The sequence below is a fragment of the Heterodontus francisci genome, chromosome 1 (assembly GCF_036365525.1).
Source record: "Heterodontus francisci isolate sHetFra1 chromosome 1, sHetFra1.hap1, whole genome shotgun sequence".
Lineage (NCBI taxonomy): Eukaryota > Metazoa > Chordata > Chondrichthyes > Heterodontiformes > Heterodontidae > Heterodontus > Heterodontus francisci.
Window position 1 is genome coordinate 269,822,253 of NC_090371.1, and position 26,386 is coordinate 269,848,638.

General features: G+C 45.0%; 1 protein-coding gene across 1 annotated transcript; it reads left to right on the plus strand.

Moving 5' to 3' along the window:
- Window positions 1–14,079: 14,079 nt before the first annotated feature.
- Window positions 14,080–19,008, plus strand: LOC137376335 (exosome complex component RRP40-like). The gene is made up of 4 exons (XM_068044671.1): window positions 14,080–14,346; window positions 15,091–15,240; window positions 16,777–16,928; window positions 17,010–19,008. The coding sequence occupies exons 1-4, from the start codon at window positions 14,131–14,133 to the stop codon at window positions 17,215–17,217; spliced, it is 726 nt and encodes a 241-aa protein (XP_067900772.1). The 5' UTR covers window positions 14,080–14,130; the 3' UTR covers window positions 17,218–19,008.
- Window positions 19,009–26,386: the final 7,378 nt, after the last annotated feature.

Sequence of the window (26,386 nt, forward strand, 5' to 3'; positions counted from 1 at the left end):
TCTGTTATTGTATCAATCCTAAAAAGTTTCTTCCCACAGTAAACACACATTGCCTTCACAATTAATTCCCTTCTTAAAAACACACTGTAAAATTCATTGGTCACATCAGATCTGTTCAAAAGTGATGCATCAGAAATCTTCACATTCCGTTAAAAGACCAGAATAGCATTGAGGTAACGTTCTTAAGTTTCACATTTTTCCCACGATTCTAAAAGAATTTAAAGGATTTTCATGATTTTGTGTAATTTGCAGCTGTAACAAACTGAACTGTGACAGAGGTGCAATCCTGGGCTATTTATTTTTCTATGAAATGTAGCTACGTATTCCTGCTATTACTATCTCAGTGAATTGCAGGACACTGCTGAGAGGTAGAGCTATCGGGGGCTTTCCTGTCAATAAAGCCAGTTAATGGATCATTCACCCATTCTCAGGGTATCCACAGAAATAATCCACACGCCTACCAGTTGCAACCATTTCTTTGATGTCAGGCTGTTTGCCCAACATCAAGCCATACAAGAGCTAAGTGTTTCCCCAAATGAATATTGAGAAAACCAAAGCCAACTTATTTGGCTCCTTCCAAAACCTCTCTATCTTCACCAGGATTCCATCCCCCTGCCTTGCTGCTCACACAGACTGAACCAGATGGTGTTCCGTTCAAGGCCTAGGCTAAACATCAAACCCCATACCCAATCCATCACCAATAACACTTACTTCATCACCAGGGCTACTTATTTCCACCTTGCAATATCACCCAAAGCTACTTTTACTCCATTGCCACTACTGAAGAATCCCCCAGTCCATGCTTTTGCTATCTCCAGACACTACAGGAGCTGTGGTGCCTCTTTACATTTAACAATGGAAGCAGAGCCTCTGTAGCAGGAGTGTGGCCAGCATGACAGGAGAATTGTTATTTAAAATTTACAGTGGGAGTGGAGCCAGCAGGAGTTGAGGCCAACTTGGGGAAAATGCAGAGACAAATTTCTATTAAAACTTACCAGCTAACACAACGGTCAGGGGCCCAACAGGCACTGGGGAAAGTTTTCTTTAAAATTTCATTGAGGCCGGAGGTACACTATGTACAAAGAAACACAAAGAAAAACTTGCATTTCTATAGCACCCTTCACAATTTCAGGAACTCCCAAAGACCTCTACACTTTTGAAGTGTAGTCCTAATGTAAGAAATGTGGTAGCTAATTTGCATACAGGAAACTTCCACAAAAGCTAATCAGATAATTAGGGATAAAGATTGGCCGGTACACCGGAGAGAACTCCCCCTGCTCTTCAAAATAGTACGATGGGATCTTTTATTTCATCTGAGAGGTCAGACCCAACATCGGTTTAACATCTCATCTGAAAGACGACAACTCCGACAATGCAGCACCACCTCAGTACTTACAGCACTGGAGTGTCAGTCTACATTATATGCTCAAGTCTCTGGAGTGGAACTTGAACCCACAGCCTTCTGATTCAGAGGCAAGAGCACTACCACTGAATTATGGCTGACAAAGGTAATGGGGCAAGCAGGAACCGGGAAAGGTTTTTATAAGGAAATTATAGAAGGAAAGGCTGGGAAAAGTAGAGCTAGCAGCAAAGCTAAAAGACGAGCGCAACAAGGACCAATTTCCCGCCTCCTATCCCTCTCAGCTTAATAAGATTCTGGAGTTTGCGAGGGTATTTATAATTGGATCCTCGTAAAAGATATATGATCAGTAATGATTTATTTTAACTCAGTCACTCACTCGCTCAAACACATGCAATTTTTTTTTTGAAAAAAGCCATAATAAATTTTGCTTGAATTAAGTTTTTGAAATGTAGCCTCTAGCTATTCTTCAAAGAATTTTGAAAAATAACCAAATAATTTTTTTTAAGTACTGAAAATCATTCTATCATTTAGCTATCTTAAATGCTGATAAACTGAGAAATTACACTCATTGTTCTTGACCAGACTGCAGGACTTGTCTTTAGCTAACAGCGCCACCTGTCGGGGATAAAAATACCAAGTTGAGGCTCAAACTTCTGGAAGGGCAAGTGGCCTTCAAGTAAAAACTTTAATGAAGATATCAGAAGATGCAAAACATGATTCCATAAATCAATTTAATAACGACATTGTAAAAGTACTTTTTATTTTGTTCCTGTCAATTACTGGCCCATCAGTCTACTCTCAATCATCAGCAAAATGATGGAAGGTGTCATCGACAGTGCTATCAAATGCCACTTACTCAGCAATAACCTGCTCACTGATGTTCAGTTTATTTATTTTTTATTTAGACATACAGCACTGAAACAGACCCTTCAGCCCACCGAGTCTGTGCTGACCATCAATCACCCATTTATACTAATCCTACATTAATCCCATATTCCTACCACATACCCACAATTCCCCTACCACCTACCTATACTAGGGGCAATTTATAATAGCCAATTTACCTATCAACCTGCAAGTCTTTGGCTGTGGGAGGAAACCGGAGCACCCGGCGAAAACCCACGCAGTCACAGGGAGAACTTGCAAACTCCGCACAGGCAGCACTCAGAATTGAACCTGGGTCACTGGAGCTGTGAGGCTGCGGTGCTAACCACTGCGCCACTGTGCTGCCAGGGCCACTCAGCTCTTGACCTCATTACAGCCTTGATCCAAACATAGACAAAAGAGCTGAATTCCAGAGGTAAAGTGAGAGTGACTGTCCTTGACATCAAGGCAGCATCTGACTGAGTGTAGCATCAAGGAGCCCAAAAAAAAAATGAAGTCAATGGGAATCATGGTGAAAACTCTCCATTGGTTGGAGTCAAACCTAGCATAAAGGAAGATGGTTGCGATTATTGGAGATTATTTATCTCAGCCCCAGGATATCACTACAGGAGTTCCTCAGGGTAGTGTCCTAGGCCCAACCATCATCAGCTGCTTCATTGATAACCTTCCCTCCAAACTAAGGTCAGAAGTGGGGATGTTGGCTGATGTTTGCACAGTGTTCAGTACCATTCTCAACTCCTCAGATACTGAAGCAGCCCATGCCCGCATGCAGCAAGACCTGGACAACACTCAGGCTTGGGGTGATAAGTGGCAAGTAACATTTGCTACACAAGTGACAGGCAATAACCATCTCCAGCAAGAGAGAATCAAACCATCTCCTCTTGACATTCAACAGCATTACCATCATTGATTCCACCACCATCATCATCCTGGGGTTAGCATTAACCAGAAACTTAACTGGACCAGCCATATAAATACTGTGGCCACAAGAGCAGGTCAGACGCTGAGAATTCTGTGGCAAGTAACTTACCTCCTGACTCCCTAAAGCTTGGCCACCATCTACAAGTAAGGAATGTGATGAAATACTCTCCACTTGCCTGGATGAGTGCAGCACTAACAACACTCAAGAAGCTCAACACCATCCAAGATAAAGCAGCCCACTTGATCTGCATCCCATCTACCTTAAAGATTCACTCCCTCCACCACTGGCACACTGAGGCAGCAGAATGTACTATCTCCCATTTGCAGCAACTCAACAGCACCTTTCCAAACTGGAGACCCTACTACCTAGAAGAACAAGGGCAGCAGACACATGGGAATACCACCACCTGCAAGTTCCCTTTCAAGTCACACATCATCCTGACATGGAACAATATCACCGTCCCTTCACTATCTCTGGGTCAAAATCCTGGAACTTCCTCCCTAAAGCAGAGTGGGTGTACCTACACCACATGGACTGCAGTGGTTTAAGAAGGTGGCTCACCAACACTTTCTCAGGAGCAAGTAGGGATGGGCAACAAATGCTGGCCTTGTCAGCATTAGCGATAGTCAGTGATAGATAGTGCCGAAGGATGTTGTAGGGTACAGAGGGACATAGATAGGCTGCAGAGCTGGGCTGAGAGATGGCAAATGGAGTTTAATGCAGAAAAGTGTGAGGTGATTCACTTTGGAAGGAGTAACAGCAATGCAGAGTACTGGGCTAATGGGAAGATTCTTGGTAGTGTAGATGAACAGAGAGATCTTGGTGTCCAGGTACATAAATCCCTGAAAGTTGCTACCCAGGTTAATAGGGCTGTTAAGAAGGCATATGGTGTGTTAGCTTTTATTAGTAGGGGGATGGAGTTTCGGAGCCACGAGGTCATGCTGCAGCTGTACAAAACTCTGGTGAGACGGCACCTGGAGTATTGCGTGCAGTTCTGGTCACCGCATTATAGGAAGGATGTGGAAGCTTTGGAAAGGGTGCAGAAGAGACTTACTAGGATGTTGCCTGGTATGGAGGGAAGGTCTTACGAGGAAAGGCTGAGGGACTTGAGGTTCTTTTCGTTGGAGAGAAGGAGGAGGAGAGGTGACTTAATAGAGACATATAAGATAATCAGAGGGTTAGATAGGGTGGATAGTGAGAGTCTTTTTCCTCGGATGGTGATGGCAAACACGAGGGGACATAGCTTTAAGTTGAGGGGTGATAGATATAGGACAGATGTGAGAGGTAGTTTCTTTACTCAGAGAGTAGTAGGGGTGTGGAACGCCCTGCCTGCAACAGTAGTAGACTCGCCAACTTTAAGGGCATTTAAGTGGTCATTGGATAGACATATGGATGAAAATGGAATAGTGTAGGTCAGATGGTTTCACAGGTCGGCGCAACATCGAGGGCCGAAGGGCCTGTACTGCGCTGTAATGTTCTAATTCTAATTCTAGTTCTAATTCTAATTCAATGTTCGCATTCCAAGAACAAATAAAAAAAGTCTTGGTGCATTCTAAAATCATTCCCTATATTAGCATATGCATTACTTTTATTCCAATCTATCTTGGCATATTAAAAATTATTGTATATTACTGCCCTGTGTTCTTGCACAGCTACACAGTGTCATCTCCACAGATACTTAAGGATCTATCCTTTACCCCATGCTTTCTCATAAAAATGCTGCTCCTCAGTGACATCTGTAGGCACAGGGTCAATATCCACAGGCTGAATTTTCGGGGCCGCCCAAAACTGGGAATGGAGGCATAGGAGCCCTGAAAATACCAGAGCCAATCGACGTGTCACTTACAGTATGCCTTTCCCAGCGCCTGCAATGCTCACCAGGGCAGGGGAAGGCAGAACAGGAAACCTGCTCTCTTCCCAATTGAGGCCAATTAAAGTTGTTTAAAAGTTCAATTGCTTGTCAAGGTTGGATGTTGAAATTTTTAAAAGGGCGCATGGGCTATCCGTGCCTTCAAAAACAGATCAGCTGAAGGGAGGTGAGTAAAGGGTGGGGAGCCAGTCATGGGGAGCTCTGGCCCTATAACAAGGTCAGTGGGGCAAAGGGGGACTCGGCACTCGGTAAGGGGTTACCCTTGGTGGTGCACAGATGGCAGGGAAAGTGGGCACTCAACACCTGGGCACTGAACAGGGTTGACACCTTCCCTGGCATCGCAGGGCAGAAGAGCAGGAGGCAAGGCTGCCAAAGACAATTAGGTGGCCACCTGAGTGAAAGGAAGGCTGCAGCTGGTAATGGGGGTACGACTCTCAGATTTTGATCCCAGTGGCGATGATGGGCAACACCCTCTGCAGGAAGAGCAAAATCCCAGGCATCAGGAGGGCACGGGAGATAAAAGAGGGGAAGGATGACACCAGAGACCAAACCCTCAACACAGGATCTACCGCCGTAAACGGAGCTACCTGGAGATGACCGAGACTCAGTGCCGCAGGAGACTGTGACTCTCCAGGCAGATGGTTGCAGACATCTGTGCCCTCATCACTGAAGATGTCATACATCGCAGCACTGGTCACCATGCCCTATCAGTGGCCTTGAATTTCTTGGCTTCTGGCTCCTTCCAAGAATCAGCTGCGCCTCATAGTGGCATCTCACAAACAGCTGCACACCACTGCAAATCGCTGGTCACTGCCAGAGCTGGATACCACATTAATTTCACCATAGACATGGCCTCCCAGCGACAGGGGGCATTGGATATCGCCTCCATCGCTGGATTCTGCCAGGGGTGAGAATACGCCTGCCTTTCACCTCTGCTCTCCTCACCATCCAGGGCCCTAAATAATGCTTCCAGGTGAGACAGTGATTTACGTGTACTTCTTTCAATTTGGTATACTGTATTCGCTGCTCACAATTTGGTCTGCTCTACAGTGGGAAGATCAAATGCAGATTGGGTGAATGCTTTACAGAACAGCTCCGTTCAGTCCGCATGCATGATACCAAGCTTCCTGCGGCCTGTCATTTTAACTCCTCACCTTGCTCTCATGCTGACATCTCTGTCCTCTGCCTATTGCAGTGTTGAAATGAAGCTCAATGCAAGCTTGAGGAACCGCACCTCATCTTTCGTTAGGCACTTAACAACCTTCTGGACACAACATGGAGTTCAACAATTTCAGATCGTAATCTCAACTCTCCATTTTGTTTCCTTTGCATGTTTCAGTCTTACTCTTGTTTCCTTTTGTTTTGCTTTCTAATGGCAGCTGGTTATTATTCTGCCGTTCACACCTCCCTGGACACATCTTTTGTCTCTTTACCTGTCCCAGGGCAGGAATTCTTCCTCCAAATAAAAGGTGTTGCTATGGGTACACACATGGGTGTCAGCTATGCCTGTCTTTTTGTGGGGTATGTCGAACATTCCTTGTTCCAGTCCTACTCAGGCCCCCACCCCCAAATCTTTTTCCGGTACACTGATGACTGTATTGGTGCCATTTCCTGCTCCTGCCCTGAACAGGAAAAGTTCATCAACTTAGCTTCCAATTTCCACCCTTCTCTCACCTTCACATGGTCCCATCTCTGACACTTCCCTTTCCTTCCTCGACTTCTCTGCCTCCATTGCTGGGAATAGGATGTCCACTAATATTCTATACTAATAATCCACTGATGATACTATAAGCCCACCGGCTGCCTTGACTACACTTCCTCACACTCTGTTTCCTATAAGGACTCCATCCCATTCTCCAAGTTTCTCTGTCTCCGACGCATCTGTTCTGATGATGCTACCTTTGACAACAGTGCTTCTGATATGTCTTCCTTTTTCCTCAACGGAGGATTGCCCCCACAGTGGTTGACAGTGCCCTCAACTGTATCCGACCCAAACACTCCTTCCAGGTGAAGCAGCGATTTACTTGTACTTCTTTTAATTTAGTAGACTGTATACGCAGATTACAATGCGGTCGCCTATACATTGAAGAGACCAAACACAGATTGGGTGACCGCTTTGCAGAACACCTCTGACCAGTCCGCAAGCATGAGCCCAAGCCTCTGGTTGCTTGCCATTTTAATTCACCGGGTTCTACTTGGGTCTGATGGTCTGTTTGCAGCATTTCCTTTTGAGGAAGGGGAAAATTTGAGTTTCTTCCTTTCGTCGGGATTGTTGGAGGTTATTGATGCCTGTGGATGACTCATTGGATGATCTGGAGAAAAGGGGAGAAACCATGATCAGTGGCCTTTGATCCTGTCCTGGGTATGCTTTAAGTAAAATGGCTATAACCAATCTTCAAGCTTCAGGCTAGGGAGTGCGTAACACCGTTCGGGTGGTGGTGAACGACAAGGAAGGAGAAGCACCGTTGATCGTGCCATCTTCATCAAGAAAATCCTCATCGATTGCTGTGGATTCCAAGCTGCGGACATCTTCTGCCTGCAGGACTTCCCCAGCAGTGGATATTTCGACGTGACATTTAAGAATGTAGCGGGATGCATCAAGTTCCCGAAGGTGTTCAAGGAGAAAGGGAACCTGGTGTCGCTGTCCATCCACAAAGCGGAGCCACTCTTCATGCTTCCATCACAACGTGACTGGGTGGTGACAATTCACCTCTATAATCCCCATGTTCCTGTCATGGATGTACTCGCCTTCCTCGCCAGGTACATCGAGGTGGCCGACAGCAGCACTTATGTCAAGGACCCATTTGGGATTTGGACCAGCAAGTGTCAGGTCAAGGTGACCTTGAAAGTCGATGCCAATGGAGCCATCATCCACCCTCCCTCCAGCTTCGCTATCAGGGGAAGTCAAGGCTTCTTGGTCTACGCTGGGCAGCCCAGAGTTTGTGCACCTGTGGCAAATCTGGTCACCTGGCAGCTAACTGCAGCACAGTTGTCTGCAAGAACTGCAAAAAGGAAGGTCATCAGACTAAGGACTGTAAGCAGAGTAAGTGTTGCAACTTGTGCGGTGCAGCAGGCCACCTCTACAAAACCTGCCCCAAATGCTGCCTCAGTTATGCTCAGGTGGCAAGGTCGAAGAAAAGGCCGGGAGAAGGAACGACGAATGCATCTGGTGCTGGAAAGGAGACAAGCAACCCTCTCTGCAGTGAGGAAAATCTACCTGAGAAGGAGAAGAAACGGGAGGCAGCTGAAACTAGCAACCCAGCACCTACCCTGTCCCCGGAAACCCCTCCTGCACAGACAGAATCAATGGAGGAGGAGGCAGCAGATGGACAAACAGGTCAGTGGCGAGTGGTAAAAAGGAAAACCATAAAGAAAAAACCTCCAAAAGCGGAACAGGCCACCACCCAAACCAGTGGCAAGAGAAGGCTACCGTCTGAGACAGACTACAGCAGCTCCTCCTCACTGGACGAGGAAGTGCCAGAATGACGGCAGCTGCACAAGAGGCGACAGAACTCAAAGGAGCTGGAAGATAAAGCCCCCCAGCCCCCGGGCACTGGAAGCTGCGATGGGGCCAACGCGCCCCGCACCCAAAGCTCGAACCTAGCAACATGCCCAGCGCATCCCAGCTCCGGGACACCAAGAGCAACGACATGTCTGGCGCACTCCAGCTTCGGGAATCCGGGAGCAGTGATGTTTTCAAGGAGGAACAGTGGGGAATAGCAGAGGACAGCCCAATCCTTGCTGTCTACAAGACCCCCCCACCCCCCGATGTCACCCCAGCGGAACAAACCCTGCATGAAAAACCAGGAGGCGTTTCTGAGCCCAACGATCGTGAAACAGCTTGCGTACACTATGGGTATGCAGGAACATACGGAAGGACTGGGACTACAAGGACAAATGGTCTGGGAAGCAACAACTAACTTAAAAATGGGTATAAAGATTGCTTCAATTAACGCGTGTAGCATTAAATCCACTACGCAATGTGTTTCAACCTTGGATTACCTCACCAAGGTCAAAGCCGAGCTACTGTTTCTGCAGGAGGGTGGAATACCACACCTCAGCACCTACAGGCAATGGTTGTGACGGTGGTCCCACAGGCCATCGATCTGGTCAGGGGGTAATGATTCCCGTTCCTCCAGTCTGGGTATTCTGCTGGGTATTCTGTAACTTCACCATCTCCGAAGTTAAGGAAGCGGTGGGCGGTCGTCTCCTCGTAGCAGATGTATTGTATAACAATGCTCCGCTCCGGTTGATCAACGTGTACGCCCCGGCTCAATGCAATGTGCGGCTGACCGTCTTGCAGCAGCTCCTACTGCTGCTGGCGACGTCCAGGCCGGTCATTCTAGGCGGTGACTTCAACTGCATCATCGATGCAGCTGGATGATCCGGCAGTGACGACAGCAAACTGGACGCTACGTCCAGATTCCTAATAGAAACAGTTAAAGATGCCAAGCTGCTCGACGTCTTCAGCAAACCTGCAGACGGAGCGCAGCGTAGATACACATGGTCAAGATTGGATGGGTCTGCCCGTTCCAGGATTGACTTCCTGCTTGTGTCCCGTGCTGTCACGGTCAGATCCAATTACGTCAAGCCAAAGTTCTTCTCTGACCATTGCCTCTTACTGGCTGACTATCACTTACAGGATGACCAGCAGGTTGCCAGGGGGACATGGAAGCTAAATGCCACACTGCTAACCCCAGAGAACGTTGAGGAACTCGAAAGGGATTACAAAGGTTTCAGGACAGTGAAACCCCTCTTTGAGTCTCCAATTCATTGGTGGGAGACGATCAAGGAGAACATCAAGAGGTTCTTTATCTTCAAAGGTGTTCAGAGGGCGAGAGAGAGACAGAGGGAAATGTCCCGACTCCAGAAAAGTATGCAAAATCTGCTCTGGCTGCAGTCGATGGGGTTCGAGGTCAAGGAGGACCTCCATGAGGTGAAGTGTCAGCAGGCCTCGCACTTTGCCACGGAGGCCTCCAAGATCATCTTCCAGTCCAGAGTCTGCTCCATTGAGCAGGATGAGACGTGCTCGCGTTACTTCTTCCAAAAGGTACACACAGAGAGCTCTGTGATCAGAAGCCTGAAGGAAGAGGATGGCTCGGCAACATCATCGCAGTCTGACATACTAAGGATCAGCAAATCCTTTTATGCTGGGCTGTATAACGCGAAGCCCACAGACAGCAGAGCCTCCCAGTCCTTCCTGTCATCTATCACAGAGGTCTTAGATGACAGCATGAGGGAGAGACTGGACAAGCCATTAACTCTGGATGAGCTGACAAAGGCTGTCAAGTCCTTCGAGACGAGTAAAACTCCCGGAAGCGATGGCTTACCGGTTGAGTTGTATTCGGCCCTGTGGGACTGGGTCAGCCTGGACCTGCTGGAAGTATACGAGAGTATGCTCCTGGCCGGCAGCATGTCAGAATCCATGAGGAAAGGCATCATCACCCTCATTTACAAGTGGAAGGGGAGATGGCAGAAATCAGAAATTGGCAGCCCATCTCACTGCATAATGTTGACAAGATTCTGTCCAAAGTCATAGCCAGTCGAGTCACGTCTGCTCTGGAGTTGGTGATTCACCCGGATCAGACCTGCACTGTACCCGGCAGGAAGATCTCTGATAGTCTCGCGCTACTCACAGATACGATCGCCTATGTACGGGACAGGGGGGTGGACATCTGCCTCATAAACCTGGACCAGGAGAAGGCTTTTGACAGGATATCACACACCTACATGATGGACGTGCTTTCCAAAATGGGGTTTGGGGTGAGAATCTGCAATTGGATCAAACTGCTCTACACAAACATCAGTCGCGCAGTCTCATTCAATGAGTGGGAATCAGAAAGTTTCCTGATCCAATCTGGAGTCAAGACAGGGCTGTCCTCTCTCCCCTGTCTTGTTTGTTTGCTGAGTCTATTAGGAAGGATGCGAGCATAAGAGGGGTGTCAATCCCAGGCAGTGGAGGCACTCAGGTTAAAACCTCCCTGTACATGGATGACGTCGCCGTCTTCTGCTTGGACCCGCTGTCTGTGCACAGACTGATGAGCATCTGTGACCAGTTCGATCTGGCCTCAAGAGCCAAGGTTAACCACGGCAAGAGCGAGGCCATGTTCTTTGGGAACTGGGCTGACCGACCCTTTGTCCCCTTCACCTTAGGTCAGACTACCTGAAGGTGCTGGGGATATGGTTTGGAAAGGCCGGGGCGTGCACCAAAACCTGGAAGGAGCGAGTAGCCAGGGTGCAACATAAGCTGAGCATGTGGGAGCAGCGATCTCTCTCCATTGTGGGTAAGAACCTGGTCATCAGGTACGCGGCGCTCACATTGTTGCTGTACGAGGAGCAGGTCTGGTCCATACTCCACTCCCGTGCTGTGGCAGTCACCCAAGCCATTTTCGGCTTCATCTGGGGATCTAAAATGGACCGGGTCCAGAGGGACACGAAATTCAAACCTCTGGATAAGGGCTGGAAAAATGTACCCACCATCGCCCTCATCCTGATGACTACCTTCGCGTGCGGCTGCATCAAGCTGTGTGTAGACCTCCAGTACGCAAACACCAAGTGTCATTACGTGCTGAGGTTCTATCTGTCCCCGGTGTTGTGAAGGATGGGCCTGGTCACATTGCCGTGGAACGCTCCATCCAGTTGGACCGTGCCATACCACCTATCCTTCGTGGAAAAGTTTCTGCGGAAAAACACCCTTGACCACCAATCCATCAGGCAGTGGTCTGCACGGAATGTCCTCAAGGCCCTACGGGAAAAGGAGATGGTGGATCCTGTCGGATGGTTCCCCGAGCAGACTGCCAAAGTCATTTGGCGGAATGCCTCATCACCAGAACTTTCAAACAAGCACCAAGATGTAGCTTGGCTGGTGGTGAGAAGAGCCCTCCCCGTCAGATCCTTCCTGCATGCCCGAAGTCTCACCCCCTCCGCACAATGCCCTTGAGGTGGCTGTGGTGGGGAAGAGACGGTTGCCCACCTCCTTCTGGAATGTGTCTTTGCAAAGCAGGTGTGGAAAGAGATGCAGTGGTTTTTGTCGAGGTTCATCCCAAGCAGATCTGTAACACAGGAGTCTGTGCTCTACGGGCTGTTCCCAGGGACACACACCGAGATAAACATCAACTGCTGCTGGAGGACTATCAATTTGGTGAAAGACGCCCTTTGGTCTGCCTGAAACTTGCTGGTCTTCCAGCGCAAAGAGTTGTCCACCACCGAGTGTTGCAGACTGGCACATTCCAAGGTCCAAGACTACGTTGTGAGGGATGCACTAAAGCTTGGGGCAGCCGCAGCAAAGGCTCAATGGGGAAAGACCACAGTGTAAGGTCCCACCACCAAGCTAAACTGAGGGGCTGGACCCATGGAAAACCCCTCGAACTGTATCCGGAAAATATTTGTTTGCTGTAAAATGGTACATGGCATGTAAATGAAATGGAAGGGTTGTGAGGCAACTCACTCCTGTATTGAAGGAAACTGATTTCCTTTGCACTCTTTGTATTGTTTGACTTGGTGCTGTTTGGAACTGTTTTGTAACGTATTTTTTACAGACTTTTATGAATAAAGTATATTTTGGAAATTAAAAAAAGCCATTTTAATTCACCACCCTGCTCCCATGCCAAATTTTCTGGCTTTGGCCTGCTGCAGTGTTCTAGTGAACCTTAATGCAATCTCGAGGAACAGCACCTCATCTTCTGCTTATGCTCTCTACAGCCTTCTGGACTCAACATTGAGTTCAACAATTTCAGAGCATGACTACTTTTTTATTTTATTTTATTTTTTAACCATGGGTCTGTCTTAAAATTATTTTTCTGGTTTTTGCTTTTGGACAGAACTGTTCATTATTCTACCATTAACACCCTCTCTTGACTAATGCTTTGTCTTTTAATACAACTATAACCACTCCCTTTGCCTTTGTTCCGTGACATCTCTGTCATTAATCTCTCCTGCCCTCTGTCCTATCATACATCTTCCCTTTTGTTGTTCTCCCCCCCCCCATCCGCCCCCACAACCTTTTCACTTGCTCAAAGCCTATTACATTTCTATCCTTTGCCAGTTCTCATGAAAGGTCACAGACCTGAAAAGTTAACTCTCCACAGATGCTGCCAGACCTGCTGAGTATTTCCAGCATCTTTTTGTTTTTATTTCAGATTTCCAGCAACCACAGTATTTTGTTTTTATGTTCATCATCTCTAGATTCAGTTCCATGCCCTCCTTGCTTGCCTCTTATGCACCACGCTCCAGAATCTTCAACTTATTTAAAACGCTGCTGCTCCCTTCAGGTCTTACATTAAGTGTCACTTGCCCATCAGCCACCACCCCCTCCTCACATCCCTGCTGTCCTACATTAGTTCCCCATTCCCCAATTCCTTAAATTTTTAATCTGCATCCTTTGTTCTCCGTGGCCCCACCCCATTCTACCTCCACAAACTGCCCCAATACTAAATCTTCTTGCCCCAACCCAAACACTCCTTCCCTCTGACCTCCCCTTCATCCCACTATTGCTGGCAAAACTTTCAGCCACCTGAGTCGCAATCTCTGGAAATCCCTTCACCTCACCACCCTCCTTTATAAATCTCCTCAAAACCCAAACTCTTCAAGTAAGCTTTTGATCACTCTTCCTGGCTCAGAGACAATTTTCCATGCCTTCGTTTCTGTTTGTGACATTATGTTTATGTTGAAGGCTCGTGAGTGTAAGTTATTGCTGCATAGTACAGGCTGCTCTGATGAGTGAGGTGCTGAGCAGACTGAGATGCTGCTGTGTGTGTAGGGAGAGTGGTTGCTATGGTGATGGTCAGGTTCTCCCTGATGACCCCACCTGTGGTCTAGCTCCAGTATTCGGCTCTGATCTGCGGAAGGTCGACACTGTCTGTCCTCCACCTAAACGTACGTTGTTCATGTCTGTCCAGAACTCAATCGCCACATCGCTCAAACCCACAGAAGAGACGCACGCATGCTCACCGCGACTGCTTGTCCTCACAGGGCGGAGCCTGAGGCAGAACGCCGCCGCATGCGTGCTGACGACATCTAGGCGAGTGATGTCAGCGCGTTTACGACGTCGCCGCGCTCTTACGTGACGCGGTTGCAGTCAGGCCCCCGGTCATGGCGCGTTGTGCGGAGCAGGCAGTCGGGGAGGTGGTGCTGGCTGGGGACGTACTGACATTCTCATCCGCCTCGGGTGAGAAAGTTCTGTGCGGACCCGGCCTGCGGCGGCAGGGACACGGGCAGGTCTCCGGCCACGGCCTGGCTGCCTGCAAATCCGGAATTGTGAGGCACAAGGAGCCCTCCGTCTACTGGGTGGATTCGCAGCAGAAGCGGGTGAGATGGGCAGGGAGGCAAAAGTCTCGGTCCGGGGGTGGTGGAAGTGGGGGGAGCAGTCTAGGGGCTGGTGGGAGTGGGGGTGGGGAAGAGCCAAGGCCGGGGTGGGTGGTACAACAACCTGGGCCCGGGGGGTGGTGGTAGTTGGGGGGGAATAGCCTGGCCCCTGGGGTGGAGAGCTCAGGGGGTGAGGTGGGTGGAAGGACAGCGAGGGGGTCAGTCTGGGTCTGGGGGTGGTGTGGGTGGAAGGAGGGGAGGGGGACAGTCTGGGCCCCGGGTGGGGGTCTGGGAATGCAGAGGACTGCCTGGGGCAAACCTGGGCCTGGGGAGAAGTTATTTGGGGGTTAATCATACTGAATATTTGGATTAACCAAGTGCACAGGACGTACTAAGTTTATCCATAATATTTACACCAGTCTGTGCCCTATGTGATTCAGCTTCCCTCTCTCAGCAACTGCAGTCATTAGCAAGTGCCCGACACTGAGCATCCTCTCCACCTCTGTCTGTGAACGTTGAATTGGACAATTTGCAGCATAGTAATGAGCAAGTTGGTGGTTCTTAGCCCAGATTTCCAGTAATACGTATTCATTTGCTGTTGGAGCACATTTAAGGAATTGAACAGCATTTCAGAATATGCAAGTATAATTGATCATTTCTAACTTATTTGTAATTTACTTATGTAATAAAGGTCAGATTCTATCTAGAGCAGAACTTAAAATAGTTGTTTTGTTGTATTTTTTTCAGTATGTACCAGCTAAAGGAGAATATGTGATCGGAATTGTGACCACCAAGTCTGGTGACATATTTAAAGTTGATGTTGGAGGAAGTGAGCAAGCCTCTTTGTCATATTTAGCATTTGAAGGAGCTACAAAGCGGAACCGACCAAATGTCCAAGTAAGAATTGTTTTTCTTTAAAGTTTTAATGTAAACCAGGTTAGATGGAAACAGTATTTTTAAAGTACAGTAACACAACTCAGTGTTCTCTATATAGTCATGAATGTAAAGCATAGCTCTGTTGTAGAGTGGTTGGTTTAACTTAATAGAAGATAATACTCCCAATCATTTGTCACAACTGCTTAGACAGGATGGCCAAGGTCACAGATATTGGCAATTTTAAAACAGCTTGTATAACTTTTACAGATTTCAGGTGAACAGCACAGTTCTAAAAGGTATTTTCAGATATCCAGGAATTTTGCCAAATACTCTTGTGCTCCAAAGCAAAAAGGCCAAAATCTTGGACTCCCTAGAAACGTTCAGAGTTTGCCTGCCAGGCACATCTACACCAATCACTTCTCTGCCGCAGGAGTTGGTACATCAAGAATCACGGTCAAATATCAATGTGAAAATAGAATTTGAAATAAATTATTTTAAAATTATACTTTGCGATAACATTTTGAATTGTTTTTGTACCTTTTTAATACAGTCTGTTTCAAAAACTAAGGCTTCAGTTGGATGTTACCAGCCACGTCCATGTCTTAGCATGTCGAGTTTGCAGAATTTCCCAATGTGTATTAGTAGCTTGCTCTGGTTTGAAATCGAGGATGTTTACCATCTTGATCTGATTTTCTTTGCTTTTGTCAAAAGACTTAAAAAGAAAGTAGAGATTAACTTCATAGCTTTATTTGAGGCAAGTTTCACATTAAAATATAAAGAACTGCGTTTCACTTAAGAACTGTTCAATTTTACCTCACACCTCTGGTTTCTTTTGACATTTAGACAAAAAATAGATTGCACATCAAAAATGGATTTTTGTTTTCTTTTAAGTAATTTTAATAATATGGAGTGATTCTGAATATCTGAAATACACTGGAATAAGGTCACAATGGGATTGTTGTTTGAGTACATCCACGACTGGTTCCTAAGGCAGTATGGTTCTAGTTCAACAAGGAAAGAGCATTGCTTGACAGATCTAGCAAATGAAGTGGGGCAGCTGAGTGACACAAGAGTAGGACAAAAAGGAATAGCTACCACACCATAATTAGGTTCAATGTAACAATAGAGAAGGTTAATGAGTCAAAAGTGAGAATACTGGACTTGGAAGAGCCAGCCTGGATTCGTAAATATCAAGATCTGTTTCACAAATTTAATGATTCCATCATCATGGTGGGGAAGAGAGAAGCAAGGCAGAGGTAGCCAGAGATGATAATTGTTCTTTGACAATGTGTCAAATTGTACAAAGTCTCTGAGAATTCTTACAAAGAACCCAGCAGCCGAAGGGCTAGAAATATGAAAGGCTCGCACAGTTTGTGTAAAACCAAGCTGGGAATGGAGGACTTTGTTTATATGGATTGGTGAATAAGACGCATTAAAAAGAATTGCCAAAAACGTTAGCATGATAATCGCATAAGTAAACTCAAATTAATTGACAGCCACACTTGAAATGTTAGTTTTTGGATTCAATATCTATTTCTTTCCTTTGTTTCATTGTAGGTTGGAGATCTTGTTTTTGCACAGTTTGTTGTGGCCAATAAAGATATGGAACCAGAACTGGTTTGCATTGACAGCTGTGGCCGATCCAACGGGATGGGAGTGATTGGACCAGATGGATTATTATTTAAAGTTTCACTGAGTATTGCACGCAAGTAAGTTTTTAACTTGTCAAGATTCTGAGCGCTTTACTACCAGTCATTTGTCCAATTATATTTTTAAATTTTGAATTTCAGGCTACTTTCTCCAAGCTGTGAAGTCTTGAAGAATCTCGGAGAATTGTACCCTTTTGAGATCGTGATTGGAGTGAATGGACGGATATGGGTAAAAGCCAGAACAATTAAGCATACTTTGCTAGTAGCTAATGTATTGGAGAGCTATGGGAACATGACCACAGAGCAAAGGAAACATGTTTTCAAAAAACTGTCTGAAAACGTGCCATGAATCCAAGATACTTCTGATTCAATAAGAACATTTGGAAGTTGGAGAATTGGGCCCTCCCTCCTCATTGAAGAAACAAGCAATGCTGGAAGAAAAATAGTCTGGATTATAAAATGCGCAGGTTGCCTGATGCCTTTATGAAACTAATAAACATGTTGCTTATTAGATGGCTCATGTAATTGTGCAAACATTTTCTTAATATTTAATAAGTCATGCCAACTGTTGAACTTATAATATTTTAAATATACAAAAATCTGATGGTCACGACTGACTTGTCCCTGTAGAGTAGTTGAATGGGTGGTCCTCTTTGTCCAATAGCTGATGAAACCATGACATAATGGACCAAATAAGAATGTTTTGCTGACTGGCTCCATATGATAACTGAAAAGAAAATAAACTCTTTCTTGGGGCATTTACAAAAGATGTTCAGCCACTGCCTTACTGTAATTTAAAAACACTCATTTCTGAATTTGAAAATAACATTGGAAAAGTTAAGGTTTTATTTCTTTGAATGAAGATCAGTAATATTTTATCTATTTTCATTCATTCCAATGGTTAAATTTGTATCAGTTAAAATTGACTGATTATAGCAATTAAAATACTGCAGTTCAGAACCCATTCAGTTCTTTTTCAAAGAATCTTTTTATAGTTCAGCTGCACTTATAGTTAATGCTCAAAATAAGGATATTCGTATAAAAACAGCTAGAAAGGTAGCACTTTTGCCTATTTCACGCAAGTACATTGCAGTTATGCTTTGATGAATACTATTAGATCTTAATGTTGATAATGCATGTCAGTCAGCTCATCTGGTCTGTCTGTCATTGTTGTCAAAGTGCTCATTTAGCAGTTCTGCTTAACTTACAGCGGAGAGCTGTCCTGCCTCGCCAGCTCATTACATGTGAGGCATTATAATGTGAATGTTGAGTATCTCTTCCGAGGTACCTCCCAACTTGGTTGGGGCACAATTTCCAAATATAAAGATGCCAAGGAATATCTCAGTTCTGTGTTTGGGACTACAGAAAATCTGGTTCCCAGAACCAGTCTGGGTGTATGGACATGTATATATCTTTGGTAATGTTTGGACCAAGTAACCGCCCCTTCCCAGAATGTAGCTTACTAGGATGTCCACAAAGGCTATAGAATTGTGCCTCCCTGCTTATCTTGCCTCAAAGCTAAATAACAGGAGCCTGAAATTCTCAGTCTACTGTAGCATGTCATATTTACATCATGTACCAGATCAGCATCAGTCAAAGAGTGGAATAAAAAACAAACTGAAAATTCTGGGACTTCAAAGTAAACAAAATGCTGGATACACTCATCAGCATCTGTGAAGAGAATGGACAAGTTAATGTTTCAGGGTTGTGAAAAGAATACAGATGAACAGCATTGAAAAATGAGTAGAAGGAAGGGAAGGAAAAGCGCTCCCCTCCTTGTATGTTCCTTCCCTTTGTGCTATCCCTTTTTAAAAGCTGTTAATCTGCAATTAATTCCCATTTTGTTGAAGGTCCAGACCTGAAACATGAATTTGTATTTTGTTTCCATCGATATTGACTGACCTCCTGAATAGCATTTTCTGTTTTCAGTTCAGCTAGTGTATGAATGTGAATCTGAATTAGAAAATTAGTAAAGTTTGGAGGCAGATAGTCTTCCTAGTTTATTTGCAGGAGTGGCTCAATATTGGGTTGGTGAGTGTTTTTGCAGGTATCTTCCTATAGTTTTTTATTTGAAAAATGTATCTCAGTTTCCAAATGAGACATGCAAATAAATCAATGCCTGGGACAGAGGCTCAGTATTTCCCTTAGTTTTCTATTTGTATTTGTTCAGCCAAGTTCTATTTACTAGGTAGGGAAAACACTAAGCTACCTTGTATGTTAAATTATTCAGGCAAAAATTGTATGCAATTTCATTTCTATATCTACAATACACGAATTGTAGCAGATTCTATTGCTATCCGCACCAGTCACATCATACAAGAAATTGCCATTGTATGCAACTTACTTTGAAGATTAACTAGAAGTTTGTATTGAAATTAAATGTTTTCCCAATTAATATTTGCTATTTACCTGACCTTGAACTAGTCAGTGGATCCTTTCTGAACAGAAGGTAGGGAAATGGTGCTCTTAATTTACTTCTACATCGTCACCTATCAAATAACTATTGCTGAAAAGGGGGACATTTTTTATTTTAAGAATTACGCTGACCAATTTAAGGTTGTCAGTAGGGCTCGCAGTGTGGAGCATTTGCATGTACTGGAAGCTACATATATTATTACACAGGGCCTGTTCTTTGCAGACAGAAAGAACACGTATAAACATTTTGCTTGTTCTAGCTAAACAAAATAAGTGACAGCCGTTCACTGATTCATCCCTCAGGGCAATGCCTTGACCATCAGAGTCAAGCTGCCTGGTTTAAATTTCAAACAAAGCTTGGCAGTTAACTGTAGTCACTGTAAACTAGTGCATTCTCCATGGCAACACCTGTACCAATTAGCACTCTTCTCATACAGTATAAAGTTGTTTTCCCTTACATTGGTATTCTTGCAGATTGTCCTGATAAGTGCAAGATGAAAAGCTTTGACAACATGTCTCAATTTTCATCAATACTCAAGTTCTGTACTACCAAATGACTAAATAACTTTATCTTCCATAAATTTGTCAAAATAGATCTGTAGATGTGCAACTTAAATTAATTTCTGCATATCTAAAGGAAAGCAAGGTATTGGAGAAAAACAAAAACCCTAAAGCTGCCAACTAGTTTTTTTGGACAGACAGTACTGTGAAATAATGTGGAGAAAAATAGTGGCACAGAATCAATGGGCCAAATGGCCTATTCCTGTGCTGTAATGTATGTCAATAAGTGGTGCAAATTTCAGTTTTTCAAGGCAGCATTTACTGATCTGGGAAATGTACTTCAAAAGCAGAGTACGTTGACAAAAGCATCTGAGACTTTCAGGGGAGTTGCAAACTCTACAAACAGGATGGTCTTCACCTGAACCAGAGGGGTACCAATATCCTGGGGGGGAGATTTGCTAGTGCTCTTCGGGGGGGTTTAAACTAATTCAGCAGGGGAATGGGAACCTAAATTGTAGTGCCAGTGTACAGGATGTTGAGAGTAGTGAGGTCAGGGATATGGTTACAAGGACGCAAGAGGGCACTGGCAAGTGAGAACCTGGTTTAAAGTGTGTCTACTTCAACGCCAGGAGCATCCGGAATAAGGTGGGTGAGCTTGCAGCATAGGTTGGTACCTGGGATCTCGATGTAGTGGCCATTTTGGAGACATGGGTAGAGCAGGGGCAGGAATGGATGTTGCAGATTCCGGGATTTAGATGTTTCAGTAAGAACAGAGAAAATGGTAAAAGAGGGGGGGGTGTGGCATTGTTAATCAAGGAGAGTATTACAGCGACAGAAAGGACGTTTGAGGACTCGTCTACTGAGGTAGTATGGGCCGAGGTTAGAAACAGGAGAGGTGAGGTTACCCTGTTGGGAGTCTTTTATAGACCTCCGAATAGTTCCAGAGATGTAGAGGAAAGGATAGCGAAGATGATTCTCGACAGGGGCGAGAGTAACAGGGTAGTTGTTATGGGGGACTTTAACTTTCCAAATATCGACTGGAAATACTATAGTTCGAGTACTTTAGATGGGTCAGTTTTTGTCCAGTGTGTGCAGGAGAGTTTTCTGACACAGTATGTAGACAGGCCAACCAGGGGCGATGCCACATTGGATTTGGTACTGGGAAATGAACCCGGCCAGGTGTTAGATTTAGATGTAAGTGAGCACTTTGGTGATAGTGATCACAATTCGGTTAGGTTTACCTTAGCGATGGGCAGGGACAGGTATATACCGCAGGGCAAGAATTATAGCTGGGGGAAAGGAAATTATGTTGCGATTAGGCAAGATTTAGGATGCGTAGGATGGGGAAGGAAACTGCAGGGGATGGCAACAATCGAAATGTGGAGCTTATTCAAGGAGCAGCTACTGTGTGTCCTTGATAAGTATGTCCCTGTGAGGCAGGGAGGAAGTTGTCGAGCGAGGGAGCCGTGGTTTACTAAAGAAGTTGAAGCGCTTGTAAAGAGGAAGAAGAAGGCTTATGTTAGGATGAGACGTGAAGGCTCAGTTAGGGCGCTTGAGAGCTACAAGCTAGCCAGGAAGGATCTAAAGGGAGAGCTAAGAAGAGCAAGGAGAGGACACGAGAAGTCATTGGTGGATAGGATCAGGGAAAACCCTAAGGCTTTCTATAGGTATATCAGGAATAAAAGAATGACTAGAGTTAGATTAGGGCCAATCAAGGATAGTAGTGGGAAGTTGTGTGTGGAATCGGAGGAGATAGGGGAAGTGTTGAATGAATATTTTGCGTCAGTATTTACAGTAGAGAAAGAAAATGTTGTTGAGAATACTGAGATTCAGGCTACTAGGCTAGATGGGATTGAGGTTCACAAGGAGGAGGTGCTAGCAATTTTGGAAAGTGTGAAAATAGATAAGTCCCCTGGGCCAGATGGGATTTATCCTAGGATTCTCTGGGAAGCCAGGGAGGAGATTGCAGAGCCGTTGTTTTTGATCTTTATGTCGTCATTGTCGACAGGAGTAGTGCCGGAGGACTGGAGGATAGCAAATGTTGTCCCCTTGTTCAAGAAGGGGAGTAGAGACGGCCCTGGTAATTATAGACCTGTGAGCCTTACTTCGGTTGTGGGTAAAATGTTGGAAAAGGTTATAAGAGACAGGATTTATAATCATCTTGAAAGGAATAAGTTCATTAGAGATAGTCAGCATGGTTTTGTGACGGGTAGGTCGTGCCTCACAAACCTTATTGAGTTTTTCGAGAAGGTGACCAAATAGGTGGATGAGGGTAAAGCAGTGGATGTGGTGTATATGGATTTCAGTAAGGCGTTTGATAAGGTTCCCCACGGTAGGCTATTGCAGAAAATACGGAAGTATGGGGTTGAAGGTGATTTAGAGCTTTGGATCAGAAATTGGCTAGCTGAAAGAAGACAGAGGGTGGTGGTTGATGGCAAATGTTCATCCTGGAGTTTAGTTACTAGTGGTGTACCGCAAGGATCTGTTTTGGGGCCACTGCTGTTTGTCATTTTTATAAATGACCTGGAAGAGGGTGTAGAAGGGTGGGTTAGTAAATTTGCAGATGACACTAAGGTCGGTGGAGTTGTGGATAGTGCTGAAGGATGTTGTAGGGTACAGAGAGACATAGATAGGCTGCAGAGCTGGGCTGAGAGATGGCAAATGGAGTTTAATGCGGAAAAGTGTGAGGTGATTCACTTTGGAAGGAGTAACAGGAATGCAGAGTACTGGGCTAATGGGAAGATTCTTGGTAGTGTAGATGAACAGAGAGATCTTGGTGTCCAGGTGCATAAATCCCTGAAGGTTGCTACCCAGGTTAATAGGGCTGTTAAGAAGGCATATGGTGTGTTAGCTTTTATTAGTAGGGGGATGGAGTTTCGGAGCCACGAGGTCATGCTGCAGCTGTACAAAACTCTGGTGAGACCGCACCTGGAGTATTGCGTGCAGTTCTGGTCACCGCATTATAGGAAGGATGTGGAAGCTATGGAAAGGGTGCAGAGGAGATTTACTAGGATGTTGCCTGGTATGGAGGGAAGGTCTTATGAGGAAAGGCTGAGGGACTTGAGGTTGTTTTCGTTGGAGAGGAGGAGGAGGAGAGGTGACTTAATAGAGACATATAAGATAATCAGAGGGTTAGATAGGGTGGATAGTGAGCGTCTTTTTCCTCGGATGGTGATGGCAAACACGAGGGGACATAGCTTCAAGTTGAGGGTTGATAGATATAGGACAGATGTCAGAGGTAGTTTCTTTACTCAGAGAGTAGTAAGGGCGTGGAACGCCCTGCCTGCAGCAGTAGTAGATTCGCCAACTTTAAGGGCATTTAAGTGGTCATTGGATAGACATATGGATGAAAATGGAATAGTGTAGGTCAGATGGTTTCACAGGTCGGCGCAACATCGAGGGCCGAAGGGCCTGTACTGCGCTGTAATGTTCTAATTCTAATTCTAATTCTAAAAAAAATCTAGAACCTCCAAACTAGTTCATGATAACTACAGCTTCAACACTGATGCTATACACTGAATGCACCCAGCTCTACTTCACCACCCCCTCTCTTGACTCCTTCACTGAGTAAATTGTCAGGCTGCTTCTCTAAAATCCAGTACTGGATAAGCAGAAATTTTCTTCAATTAAATATAATGAAGACTGGAACCACTGTCTTCATTCCCTGCCAGAAACAATTTCTTAGCTACAGACTACATCCATCTTCCTGCCAACATTGGTATCATTGACCCCGAGATGAGCTTCCAATCACATATCTGTGCCATCACCAAGACTGCTTATTTCCACCTCCATAACCCCATCCACTCTGCCCCGCCTCAGCTCATTTTTTGCTGAAACCCTCATCCATACCTTTGTTATCGCTGGGCTTAACTATTACAAAGCACTTCTGGCTGGTCTTCCACATTTTACCCTCCATAAACTTGAGATCATCCAAAACTCTACTGCCCATGTTCTAACTTGTACCAAATCCCATCACCACTGTGCTCATTGACTTACATTGGTTCCTGGTTAGGAAACATCTCGATTTTAAAATTCTCATCCTTGTTTTCAAGTCTCTCTATAGCCTCGCCCCTCCCTATCTCTAATCTCTTTCAGCCCTGCAACCCTCCAAAATATCTGCACTCCTCCAATTCTGTCCTCTAGCGTATCCCTGACTTTAATCGCTCCACCATTGGTGGCCATGCCTTCAGTTGGTAAGGCCCTAAGTTCTGGAACGTTGTCCCTAAATCTCTCAACATCTCGCCCTTTCTTTCCTCCTTTAAGACGGTTCTTAAAACCTGCTACCGTTCTGGTGAAAGGTCGCAGACATGAAACGTTAACTCTCCTCTCTCCCACAGATGCTGCCTAACTTGCTGAGTTTTTCCAGCACTTTATGTTTTTATTTCTTAAAACCCGCTACTTTGATGAAGCCTTTGGTCATTGACCCTAATAATTGGCTTGGTGTCAAATTACATTTGATAACATTCCTCTGAAGTGCCTTGAGGCATTTTACTACATTAAAGGCATTATATAAACGCAAGTTGTTCTGAGAAGGCTGCAGTGTGCTGATTAAGTGTGCCTCACAGAACAGAGCAACTTTCAGATGCAAGTCTTAATTCTCTTCACAATCTATCTCTCAAAGGTGCTGCTGAATTGACTGTATTTCTTTTCCCACCTCCAAATTACTATTGATTACAGTGTATATGTCAAACTGGTGTATAAAATGACTTAATTTTTCTGTCCCCAAAAATCACATTTTTGCATATACTCGGTGTATAACTCAACCCCCCTTTTCAGCCACAACATGCAATACTTGCATTTGTAGTCAGCCGCAATTTTTCACCCCACAAATGCATGTTTTACTTACCTCATAACTGGGCACAAGGGATGAAGCAGGCGATATGGGCTGTGTTGTGAAGATGCATGGGAGGTTAGGACATGCTCACACAGAGTAGACCCCATGTGGCAAATGACGAAGAGCAATGGCAAAACAAATGAAGAATGAAGCTGGCTTCAAGCTAAAAGTTATAAAATTTTCTAACTCATCAAATAACTGTGTTGCAGCGAGGGAATTTGATGTCTGAAAAACTGGTGCAAGAATGAAAGAAGGAATCGCACTGAAGAAGATGCCCAGGACCAAATGCACCATGAGAACAGGGACCAGTCACTGGCCTGATCTGGAGAAGCATGTATCGGAATGGGTCATCGAAAATTGACAGAATAGTTATATCGTCACCAGAAATGCAATGCGTATATACAAACTTAAGTGGGCCAAATCAAACCCTGAGCCCAGCAAAGATTTCAGAGCAACAGCTAGTTAGTGTAGCTGTTTTATGGAATGAAAATGTCTAGTGTTGCATCAGAAGACCAAGATTGCTCAAAGACTGCCAAAGAACCTCAATGCCAAAATTACCAGTCTTCAACAATTCATCATCAGACAGCGGAAAAAACACAAGTGCCAATATGCCACATTGGCAACATGGATGAAACACCCATGAATTTCGATACGCCCAGCAACTGAACTGTGGAGTGGAAAGGTTCAAAAGCAGTTCTAGTGAAAACTACAGGACACGAGAAGACAAGATTCACGGTCATACTGGCCTAACGTTATGAAATTAAAGCCTATGGTAATTTTCAAACGTAAAACCATGACGAACATCAAGTTTTTGAGCGTGTCCATGACAGCTGTTGGATGGATGAGGATGGCGTGGAGTTATGGATCGATAATGTGTGGAATAGACGTCCCAGTGGCCGATGTAAAGAATGCAGCTTATTAGTGTGGGACCTGTTCAGATCCCATATAAACGATGAGGTTAAGAGGTGCCTGCGAAGAAATAACACACATTGCAGTTATACCAGGGGGTCTAATGTCCGTAGTTTAACCTTTGGATGTGTGCCTCAACAAGCCATTCAAGCATCATGTTCATGCCAAATGGAATAAGTGGATGGCTGATGGAGAAAAAGCCTTCACAATAAGTGGAAATATACGCGCTGCCCCATTTGATATTTTGTGTGGTTTCATCATCAAATTATGGGATGCTGTTAGTGCACAGACTGTCATCAGATCGTTCAAGAAATGCAGAATATCGAATTCAAAGGATGGCGAGGAAGTTGATTTGTTGTGGAGGGAAGTTTATGAAACTGGAAACACCACTTCTGATCCAGAGTGGGATCCTTACGAGAATGCCATAGTCAAATTGACTCAGAATGAATTCGATGAACTCTTTAAGTCGCCGAAGACAATGAATTTGACGGGTTTAAAAACACTTTGATTGTGGTTAAAGGAATCTCTGTAGAATTAATTTATTCAATAAACTGTGCCACATTAATTTAATATGAATTACTGGTGTTTTTTTTGACATTTCCAATTGGGGACCACCCACACTGGCAGATCACATTTTATACTCGGCATATAAGTCGACCCCCATTTTTGGAACAATATTTGGAGGCTGCAAAGGTCAACTTATGCACCACGATCTACAGTAATCTAGTGAGTGAAACAAGATCATAGGGGAGTTCGCAAATCATTTTACCTGTCTGCTCCCTGCTACACATGCAGGTCGCCATCTAGTGGGCATGTGTCTTGTCCTCTGAAACAAAGGTACAGGGCCCAAACCCAAAAT